The sequence below is a fragment of the Sebastes fasciatus genome, chromosome 11, assembly GCF_043250625.1.
Source record: "Sebastes fasciatus isolate fSebFas1 chromosome 11, fSebFas1.pri, whole genome shotgun sequence".
Lineage (NCBI taxonomy): Eukaryota > Metazoa > Chordata > Actinopteri > Perciformes > Sebastidae > Sebastes > Sebastes fasciatus.
Window position 1 is genome coordinate 36,190,005 of NC_133805.1, and position 12,048 is coordinate 36,202,052.

A 12,048-nucleotide genomic window follows, 5' to 3' on the forward strand; every position below is an offset into this window, starting at 1 on the left:
CATTTACTCACATCTGTGATTGAAATGCCTCCCCTAAAGATTTGTGGTACATCATGTACTCTGTCACAGTCATCAATCATTGTGCTTTAGTATCTAATTATTGCATTCAAAATGTAGTCATCCAAGTACTGTGGAGCTTTTGTGTGTCTTGTGTTTGTCCTCTATCTGGCCTTTACTACCCTCAGAAGTTTCACTTTAAACACTTCTTTGGACCCTGATTTACAGTTTACTATGTAGTACAAATTTGTATCAGTATTTTTTTTTCATATCAGTCAATACTTGTAAATCATGAGATAAATATAATAAATAAATAATAATAAATAAATAAAGTTCTGTTGAATTTAAACATTTCATAACAATTAACGTTTAGGAATTCCCTTATACAAATACCAAGTATTGTTGTCTATGGGCATTTTATTTACTTAAATTAAAAATTATTATTTATACTTATTAATACTGATATTAATTCATATATTTGTCTTCTTCAGGCCAACAAAAATGTTATCACCAGTTTCTTCCAAAGAATAAAACTTCTTTGAAGGGAAGTTTAATGATTAAATTGGTTCCCTTGTTGATTTTAGGAAAACTAATTAGATAACATAACAGTCTGATCACATAAAAGTGCACAGATTGTAATAATATTCATAAAATATGAAGATGATATGATTACACACAGTTACACACTTAAACACTTTTTCAGGAAAATGTCCCCACACCGCAAATGTCCATGACCACTAGGGCACACACTAAGTACTGAAAATCGAAATCTGTGGGGAAAAATCGGTCCCCACGGCATGAGTGGTATGTTAGATCATGGATCCCACCAGAATAGAAATACAAACTCACATACCCACACACACACACACACGCACACGCACACACACACACACACACACACACACACACACACACACACACACACGCACACGCACACGGACACGCACACGCACACGCACACGCACACACACACACACACACACACACATTACTCTGTTGTAGGACTGCCCCTTTAGCAGATGCCTCTTTGGCACTAAAACTCAGTGAACACTCAGAGTCCCTCAGTGCTTCCTTGTGCTCCTCATTGTCCTCCTCTCACTGCACTACTGGTGAGTTTAATTCGCCTTCACGACAGTGACATCACTAGTCTTTTTTACAGTAATCTGTCTGTATTTAACACTTAATTCTCTTTATGAAATGTATAGATGCATACTTTGCTGGTTAATTCTGATTTGAAAAGGGCATTTTTATGGTATTTGGCATGGTGAGGATGACAGTAACAGTTTATGATCACATCCATAGGTCATTATGAATAACTATAAAACACGTTGTGACCATTCTTTAATGTAAAATAGACAAAACTCCTGAGTAGTAAACAAGGCACAATTGTAAGCCCGAGCAAGACACATTAGTGAATGTTGTAATATATATTTTATTTATAATCTTAAGATTTCTTCTGATTGTTAATAATGCCATTGCGTGCATATTTGCTACTGATGATGTAATATAAGTGAAGGATGCTCACGTTTTAAAGGGTGATACAGTTATGTTAAATGGACTTGCATTTATATACTGTAGTGCTTTTCTAGTCTTCTGACCACTCAAAGCTCTTTACTACATGTCAGCATTCACCAATTCACACACACATTCATACACTGATGGCAGAGGCTGCCATGCAAGGAGCCAACCTGCCAATCAGGATCTAATCTAAATACTCATTCACACACCGATGGCTCAGGTTAAGTGTCTTGCTCAAGGACACATCGACATGTTACCGGAGCAGTCGGGGATCGAACCACCAACCTTCCAATATGGACGACCTGCTCTACCCTCTGAGCCACAGCTGCCCCAGTTGATAGAATTTAGGACAGCATCAGACAAAGCATTTACTAACCAATAATAGAAAACAAAATGACAACTTTAAGTTTTAAGTCAAATATATTCTTTATTGATTTACTAATTTAAGAGGAGTCCTGATACAGTTCATAAGGTCTTCAAATAATACATAAATAACATTCGTAACTAAATTGTATTGCTTATTATAAAGAGAAACCCTGATGAGTATTTATTGATGGATTATTAACATTAATAACGACATTAATACTATTTAGATACCCACAGATATGTTGTTGCTAAAACATTTGATCAAAACAGATGATAAACACTGATGATGATGCTACTAGTTGTGAGTCAGGAAATGAGCCACCGTGCTCCTTTATTTAACTTTCACAGTGATACACAGGACAGACGAATTTGTGTAAGAATACATAAAATACATAGTCAGGAGGTATGAATAAACCAAATTTACATCTACTTCGTAACTTATCTTTAATCTATACTGTATTAATAGCTAACTACTGGCTCACTGATAGCTCTCACAAACAGAGCCTCATCATGTGTCAATATAAATTATCCCCGCAATAAATATAAATATACGATCACAAACAAGTGTGCAAGAAAATAAACTCAGCTTTCTAAGATCTACACCGGAAATGAAAGGAGAACTTAACATGAGCTCCACCTAGCTCTGCCTTCACTATGGAAACTGTAGAGAGGAAGAAGAACTATATGTTGTCAAAACAGTCTCACAAGTAGTCACAAAAAAATGTAACACGGAGGAAAATATATTTGAGAATTTCCACTTGCTTGTGTGGATTCTTTTGAGACTGTTTTACCATGCTGTTTTCACACAAAATCCACAAATACAGTGAGCAAGTGACTCATAAAATATCACATGACTCGTGTTGAAAACAAATACAAATCACTCTACATTTATTTGTGCATTGTGTTTTTTTACATAACTTGACATTTATTTGTGAATACTTATGAGACTGTTTTGACACCATAGGAACTACTTCCTGTTTCCTAGTTGATACAGATCTTAAAGCTGCAGTCGCTCACTTTGAGCCAATATGATTAAAAGTCATTTTTGTAAAACTGTAACTATGTCCTGACAGTAGTACATGAGACAGATAATCTGTGAAAAAAAAATCAGGTTCCTCTGTCTCCCATTCATGCTCCTAATGACATTTGCATATTCCTACCATGCCCGAATAAAAACAGCCAATCATAGCCGAGCTGGAGCCTTGCAGTCTCTGGACAGCTGGCGAACTCTGACTAACCTGTCAAACTAGACAGCGCTCAAATATGAATCAATATTCTGTAATGCCAATTTCTTTCTTCAAATGTTTTCAGAATCATCTACTAGTGCACGGTTTAGCTGTAAAATGAGAAAGTTTCTGACCCGGGAGCCATGTTGACATCAGTCGAGACAAAACCAAGTACCGCCCACTGGCCAGAGCTGCCTAGTTTGACAATTTGATCAGAGTTCACAAGCTTCCCGAGGAGTGATTGACAGCTGCTGTAGAGACTCTTTGGCTCTGATTGGTTGATTTTCTCTGGTCTGTGAAGTCTTGCAAATTCCATTATGAGCACAGGAGGACACAGAGGAACATACTTTTTCTGATCACCTGTCTCTACTGTAAGGATATAGTGACAGTTTTATAAAAAAATACTTTTTTTATCATATTTACTCAGTTCAACTTTGGTTAAACCCTGTGGGCCCGCCCCCCGCATGGATAGGCATAGCGGTCGGGTGCAATGTCAGCCGGGCGGCAGGCAAAGGCAGGGATCTAGGCTTTCTGATCGCAGACTGGCTTTTGGTTCATGGAACGTCACCACTCTGGGGAAGGAACCGGAGCTGGTGCGGGAGGTGGAGCGGTATCAACTAGCTATAGTTGGGCTCATCTCCACGCATAGCTCTGGTTTTCAAACCATACTCCTGGAAAGGGCCCTGAGTTGCCCAGGGTGAGGGGCGCCGGGTGGGTGTGGGGATACTTACGAGCCCCCCGCTGAGAGACGCTGTGTTGGAGTTCTCCCCGGAAAACGAGAGGGTCGCCTTGATGCGACTGCGAGTTGCTGCAAGGAAATCTCTGACTGTTGTGTGTGGCCGTAGAACAGTAGACCAGCTCTTTACCCTCGCGGGGCTGTTGGAGGGGTCATGGGAGTTTGCCCATCCAGTCTACATGTGCTTTGTGGACTTGGAAAAGGCCGTTATGACCGTGTCCCCCAGTGAGTGTTGGCCTCCGCCAGGGTTGTCCCTTGTCACCGATCCTGTTTGTGATTTTCATGGACAGGATCTCGAGGCGCAGCCAGGGGGAGGAGAGTGTCCAGTTTGGGGACCTCAGAATTGCGTCTCTGTTCTTTGCAGATGATGTAGTTCTGTTGGCTTCATCAGACCGTGACCTTCAGCACGCACTCGGGAGGTTTGCAGTCGAGTGTGAAGCGGTCGGGATGAGAGTCAGTACCTCCAAGTCTGAGGCCATAGTTCTCTGCCGGTGGATTACACCCTTTCTTTGTCCCAAACGAGGGAGTTTAAGTATCTCGGGGTCTTGTTCATGAATGAGGGTAAAATGGAGCAGGAGACGGACAGGCAGTTCAGTACGGCGTCTGCTGTACCTGCTGTACCTTCAAGTGTAAACCTTTTTAATGCAGCAACAAATTGTTTAAACTTTAAACAGGAATTCAAATTCCTGTTTAAAACTTAAACAGGAATTCAAATTCCTGTATATAATGTATACAGTATATACACATAGAATTGACTTGAACAGATCGGCCCCATTGTCACCGAGTCAGTATCGGCCTGGTATCTGATCCGGTATGGGTGCATCCCTACTCCTCAGAAATTCTACTCATTAAGCTCAGAGGTACGAAGTATATAACTCAAACCTGTTTTTAACTCATTTCTGGGAACAACTATTGCACAGCAATTGAGAGAGTCAGGAATTTTTTATTGCTCAGTCAGCAGTGTCAGTTCTCTGTTTTGAGAGGGTGACAAAAAGAATCAACATAAGATGACGGACCATGCATGAGTCATTGGTTCAACGGGCAGTTATGTCATACTCTGTACTCGGATGCACATCTTAGTTCAGTTTGTAAGGACGATGGCTGCTGTTAGTTATTGTTGGTTTTGTTTAAATATGCCAAATTGTAATTTTATGGGTTATTAGGAAGTATTGTTTTCACTGGCGTTTGTAGGTCGGTCAGTCAGTCGGTTGTCTGTCTGTCTGTCTGTCTGTCTGTCTGTCTGTCTGTCTGTCTGTCTGTCATCCGTCCGTCCGTCCGTCTGTCTGTAAGCAGGATTACTCCAAAAGTTTGCGATGGATACGAATGAAATTGTTTGGAGGGGTGGAGTGTAGCACAATGAACAATCCATAAAATTTTGGTGGCAATCCGAATCATGATCCAGATTCAGGAATTTTTTTAATGATTCCGATCAGCCTGAGCATTAAGACCACAGGGTATAATACATGCACGGTGTGACTGATGGCGCGTGACCCTGCCTCCTTCTGAGAGCAGAGAGATACGTGAATGGATGTGTGTGCGGGAGCTGCTTTCCGTCTGCGGTGAGAAAGAACAAAGCGGTAGCCTACGGGATGAGAGACAACGTAGTTTAACGTTATACAGACATAACAAGGCATAACAGACATAACAAGGCTGCTGAATGAGAGAGGCATCCGCCGATACGTCACACGGAAACACACTGTGTTAATAATAAGCCGACCACCTCACGGTACCGCCAACTGGGAGCTGTGATCTGTTTTTAAAGTCACACACCTTGGCGAAGGTCTGCGCTCTCCGAGTGCCATTCTAGTTGTTGTTGGGACAATTAAGCTAAAACAGCTAATATGTGCTAACGTCAGTGGTCACTTGTTTCGACTGTAAATATTCACTTTTCCTGCAGCCTGATGGAGACACCAGTGTCAAACTCAGCCATAATCTGTTTTTTTTCACATTAACCTTGGAACTTGATCGCTGACAACACAGAGATACCATGTTATACTATTGGCTCACAAGCCTTGTTAGAAGTGGAAACCAAGCATCTGATATCTTCCACAAATATAAACAAAACATTCATTTTGGACCTGTAAATTTTTTTTAAATGATTAATTCACTGCCATAATCAATTTTTAGGAAAAAAACATACTTTTATTCGGCACCTTTCTAAAAGCTCTGTGGATGTATAATTATTATAATAATAATAATTTATTTTTTTTAAATATTTTTCTACATAAAATCAATAAGACCTATAAAGATCGGGGTGATAATTATCATTCATGTAGATATCACCATTAATTGTGCAATTGTTGAAGTAGTGTTCCATCATGTTGGCACTCTTCTTTGCTGGTACAGGGGTGTTTGTCTCTGGACAGGTGCATTTTATGGGCTCTCTAGTAAATCTAACATGAGGAGACAGGAATTAAAGTTTTTATTATGTTGCAGTTACATTATAACCTCATATGCATCTATCATCGGCAACTATTATGCTCACTTTCCCCTAGCTGTTGTCACTTGCCAGCGATATAATTTTGTTACAGTGTAGCCTGGTTACTTGCTGAGTATCCAAGCTACACTATAATAAAATTATATTGCTAGCAATTGACAACATAGCTAGAGAAACGTGAGCATAATAGGCTACAAATAAAAACATGTAAGTGTGGCAAGGGCAATAAGGGGAGAATGAGAAAAAACAACAACAACGTCACCTAGGGAATTGCACCCCAGGAAATACTGTCTCAAAATGTATCAGGCTCATTACTGACACAACACAGATGTGTTTTCAGAATGAACCAAATGTTTTATTGAAATAATCAAAATAATCAAATAGGCAGGGAATGGAGTAAAGGATATTAACAGCCAAATGAAAATTATTGAGACAAATAAAAGGAATACAAATCGTGCTGAGATCTGTTAAAATGTGTGCAGGCTCCGCCTACTTGACCCATCAGAGGCGTATGCCGGTGTGGTAATGTTCCTGGTGCTCTCTCTCCCCTCTGCCTGCCTTCTTCTATAGGAATAAAGCACCTGAGATGAATTAACCATCTCCATCACCGTTGACCTTTATTAAAGCTCATAAAACACAACAAAAACAGCCTTCTGGTCTTCATCAATGTGCATTAACCAAAACTGTGAGTTGAGTGTCCTTGACAAGGGGCTACTATAGATCAAACATCAAGTTTATCAAAATGTTTGTATAAAAAGTGACAGCGATTCATGGCGAGATTGATGATTCTGACCTAAATAGGACCTATTATGCTTTTTCCCTTTCCTTTAGTGTATTATATAGTTATTTGTGTAAAATGTAAAATGTCTGCAAAGTTACAAAGCCCAAAGTCCATGCCAAAGGGAGTTACTCTCCCCCACAGAAATACTGCTCCTGAAACGCCTCGCTTGAAGTCCCGCCTTTTCTTCCGTAACATGGTAATGTCACCAAGTAACACATTTGCCTAGCCTAGTTTGGCAGGCCCTCAAACAAAGCTAGTTAGAGCGGAGCTGGAGGGGAGTCCGAAGAGTTTGGTTCGGTTGACCAATCACCATAGTGGACCAATCAGAGCCCACGGGGGCTTTTCCGGAGGAGGGGGGGCATTTCAGAAATAGGGTGAAAAGAGGTGCTGCAGTACAGTTGGTATGAGAAAAGTAAAGTGTTTTTTGAACATTAAACCATGTAAACATGTTCTAGTAGAAACCCAAAATACAAGTATGACCTTGGAAATAAGCATCATAGGTCCTCTTTAATTAACCCAGATGTTTTATGGATTAGTTTACTAGAGTTAGATTTGGCCACCCATATTGCAGTGGAGGCTAGACATCTGGCTTCTTTGTTGCGTGTGAGGGTTGAACTGATGTCCAGTTCATCTTATATTCAGTTCAGTTGTGTTTTATGAGCAATTTCTTCAACTACCAGACTAACATGGATCTTAATGTCTCACAGGTCAAACCCCAGCCATGAGCTCTGAAGACCAATATCAAAACTTCTTGGACCTATTCGGTGAAGACGATAACACGACTGACACGAGCTATGTGCTCAGTGACCGTGTCGTGCTCTGTCCAAAGCAGGATGTCAATCAGTTTGGTGCAAGATTCATCCCAGTGTTCTACTATGCCAACTTCCTCCTGAGTTACCTTGGTAACGGGCTCGTGCTCTTCATTATCTTCAAGTTTGAGAAGCTCAGCACAGTGACAAACATCTTCCTCCTGAATTTGGTCCTCTCCAACCTTCTCTTTGCCTCCAGTCTCCCATTCTGGGCGATGTACCATTCGTCTGACTGGATTTTTGGCCTGGTTCTGTGTAAGATGGTCAGCAGTGCTTACTTCATCGGCTTCTACAGCTCCATCCTATTCCTCACACTCATGACATTTGACCGATACCTTGCAGTGGTGCATGCAGTGGCAGCTGCTAAGAGCAGGAAAAAAGCATATGCCATCATTGCATCAGTGGCAGTTTGGTGCACCAGTATTGTAGCGAGTGTGAAAGAGCTGGTTCTCCAAAATGTGAGAAAGAGTCCATACGATGGACTGATATGTGAGGAGTCAGGATACCCTGAGAGCACCATGGAGCACTGGAGTCTGGTCAGTTATTACCAGCAATTCCTGCTCTTCTTCCTCCTCCCTCTGTTCATGGTGATGTACTGCTACATCAGCATCACAGTCCGCATCCTGTCCACCCGCATGAAGGAGAAATGCCGCTCCATCAAGCTCATATTTGTCATCATCTTCACCTTCTTCGCCTGCTGGACACCCTACAATATCGTGATCCTCCTTCGAGCTATTCAGATCTCGAGCTCCAGTAAGGATTGTTCTGATGCAAAGACCTTGGACTATGCCCTGTATGTGACCCGAAACATAGCCTATTTGTATTGTTGCATCAGTCCAATGTTTTACACATTTGTGGGAAAGAAGTTCCAGAGCCACTTCAGAAGGCTGATGTCTAAGAGGATCCCCTGTCTGAAGAGACACATGAGCCTCAGCAGCCAGAGCACCAGAACCACATCACAGAGGACGCCACACTCTGCTTATGAGTACTAGACACACACACACACACACACACACACACACACACACACACACACACACACACACACACACACACACATGATTGACTCCATGTTTACTTCCTGCCAGACTCTTCCACATGGTTAAATCTTATTGTCAGTTAGAAACAATCACATTTTTTATCATTAACTTAATTAGATAAGTCAGTTTCAAGACTGCTCCACTACGGTGGCGTTAAGGCCATTGTAGGTCAATAAAACTATTTACGGAGCCGGGGAGGGGTGTAATATTCCGAGACAAAATTCAGAATTTCCGAGATTAAAGTCATACATTTACAAGAAAAATAAAACTCAGATATTCCCTGAGATTATAAAGTTATAAATTTGAGAGGAAAAAAAACAAATAGTACAAAACTGTGGTAATGAAAAATAGTGGAGTATCTTTGTTTAGGAACCATATCGCTACACTGTGCAAGGTCGGATCAAGCTCAACACACACCATTAATCACTGCGGTAACGTGGGCCACAAAGTGCAAAATATATTATTACTATAGGCCTACATTATACTGTATATTGTAGTGGACTCTCCATCCAGCTGTTTATTCGGGGCCGGGTCACGGGGGCAGCAGGATAAGCAGGGTAATGTAGACGTCCCTCTCCCCAGTAAACTCTAAGGGCATCATTAGCCATAATGTGTGGTTCAACACAAGCAGTTATGTCAAAGTATGTGCCTTTTCTGTGTTATTTTCCCTTCACACTGACACAGTGACAGTTAAAAGCGTCAGTGTGTAACCATGGCAACGCAGAGTGTTTGGAGTGACGTCTTCTCGACGGCTTGTTTTTAGTGTGAAATAAAAGACACACCTTCATGTAGTCAAAGATATAAGTTGTTCAGCTCTACTTTCCTGTAACTTCTACAATATTAGTATTTACGCATGTTTATAAAAGAACACAGAACGAACACGAAAAGAAATGTGTACAGTATATGTACCTTTCAGGACCTTCGCCTCGCTCAGTTTTCCAACTTTTTTCTCGACTCTAATCTCGGAATATTACATCCCTGGCCCTAATACGCCATCGTAGTACGGACTGCTTAAGATCTACTTCTCACATTCAAATTGTTAGCTTTTACCATACTTTTTTTATAGCATATATTGCGTTTGAGTTAAAATTGTCAAGAAAGCCTTATCTGAAAAAGGTTACATGATGACGGCTTGTTTTGTGTCTTTTTATACGTGTATTCCGAGACCCATGCTACTATGAAATATAATTCAAGAAAAATAAATACAACAAAATAAATATAGTTTTTTTCATCTGCTGTGTCCAATGTCAAGAATGAATTTGATATCAGTGTGTCTCGTCACATGGTTGATCAGTGAGGTTTAGATTTTGAGTATACAAACCCCAGCGTCGCCGCTCTCTCTCCACAGGAAAGCAATAGCTGCTGTGTACAGCTGCAACGTGATTATGTTGTTGATCATATGTAGATATAATGTGGTTATGATTGGTAAGTCAAGACTTACCAACCGTGCAAAGCTGCCAACTTCAGGGGCCCTGAAAAATGGTTTGTGCTAATTTAATTAAAAATGTAAGGTCTTTAAGACCCTTGTCTGACACAATAAGAATTTTGTGCAAAGTCATTGTTAAACACTGCTTCTCTTGAGGAACTTTAGTCCACGTTTCGATGTGTGGCTGAATGATTTTATGTATCTGCTTGTTCCAATCTTGTTGAATCAATGTTGAATGCAAAGTGTATGTTTGTAGAATGAACTATATCTTGACCCTTTAATAAATATGCCACTCAATCTATTGTGACATCTGTCATTTTATGAAAACTATTTTTTTTTCTACTTCTTTGCACTGCTGTATTTTGTGGGCGGAATGATGAGATCGTTTCCCTTTTCTGATAGAACATCTGGATCAGTTTCCTGTCAGCTAAGCACAGTCCCCTGATTAATCAGTCAAGTCTGGGGAAACAACATGAAGTGTGTGGACATAGTTGCAAGATGTTTAAACACTGATAAAAACAACATGAAAAACAGTACGTATGATAGTAATGGGTGATTTAAACATTTCCTTTGATGCATTACACCGAAAACACATATTGAAAACTAGATGATTGCATAAAATGCGTGTGAATGCTGACAGCTGAAATTAATCATACAGTCATACAATACAGACATTTTAGAGCGCAAATGCAGAATAGACTTCTAGAAAGTAATATTTGGGTGGAATAAACATTTAAAACTATAAGTCATTAAACATAAAGTATTTGAGTGGAATGAACCTTTAAAACTCTAATTCGTTAGACAAAGTAATATTTGGGTGTTTTGAACTTTTATTTTGAAACATTAGGTCCATCCCTTGTTTTCTGTTGACACACAGTGAGAGTTGGGGGCTTTTATTTAGAAAAACAAGCCTCATCCTGAGCTTCTTGTTAAGGAACAGTTACTCTGTGGGGCTTTTATTTTGAAGGTTGGGGGGGATGTTAGTCTGATGTCCATAGGGAGGTATGATAAGGGTATGATAGGAAAAGGCCCTTTGACCTGCTGATTTTGTTCACCTTGAGGACATACCCACCACCTAACTAATTGAAAGTTGGGCAAAAAGATGGGTTTTGAGTTTGATTTAAAGACCTCCACAGGTTCAGACTGTCTGATGTCTATAGGGAGGTTATTCCAGAGGAAAGGGGCTCGATAAGAAAAGGCCCTTTGACCTGATCACTTCTTTTCACTCTGAGGACAGACAGGAGTCCTGTATTCTGAGAGCAGTGAGTCCTGGTTGGAGTAAAAGGTTTAAGGAGATCAGGCAGGTGAGAAGGGGCTTGTCCATTTACAGTTTAAAGTCTGATCTGACATGGATAAAAAAGCCTGAGCTGAAGTCAAACCTCTCCTCATCAGTTGCCTCCCTCATGCACAGTCCCCAACAATCTACCATGGTGTGCACTTCTCCTTGCATTGGCTGTCTACATATCCACAATCAGAACCCATGAGAGACGTGAGCCACTGGACCAGAATTTTCCCCTGTACGAATGTTTTGCAAGGGTGTTCAAGCATTCATAAGAACCCACAAAAGCAGTTTTTATAAAATTCCATTCAAATTTTTCAGACGAGAATCCGTGCTTGTTGGGAACACTGTCATTCTGCATAATAATTAGCCATGTGCTTCTGTTTGTTGCATGAAGGGGTTGTATTTTCAGAGCAATAGGGCCTTGGAACAA

General features: G+C 40.6%; 1 protein-coding gene across 1 annotated transcript; it reads left to right on the forward strand.

The window, feature by feature from the left end:
• Nucleotides 1-986: 986 nt before the first annotated feature.
• On the forward strand, nucleotides 987-8,916 carry ccr12a (chemokine (C-C motif) receptor 12a). The gene is made up of 2 exons (XM_074652396.1): nucleotides 987-1,106; nucleotides 7,769-8,916. The coding sequence occupies exon 2, from the start codon at nucleotides 7,783-7,785 to the stop codon at nucleotides 8,860-8,862; it is 1,080 nt and encodes a 359-aa protein (XP_074508497.1). The 5' UTR covers nucleotides 987-1,106; nucleotides 7,769-7,782; the 3' UTR covers nucleotides 8,863-8,916.
• Nucleotides 8,917-12,048: the final 3,132 nt, after the last annotated feature.

Coding starts and splice junctions, on each gene's coding strand:
- ccr12a (XM_074652396.1), top strand. CDS start 7,783: ATGAGCTCTGAAGACCAATATCAAAACTTCTTGGACCTATTCGGTGAA.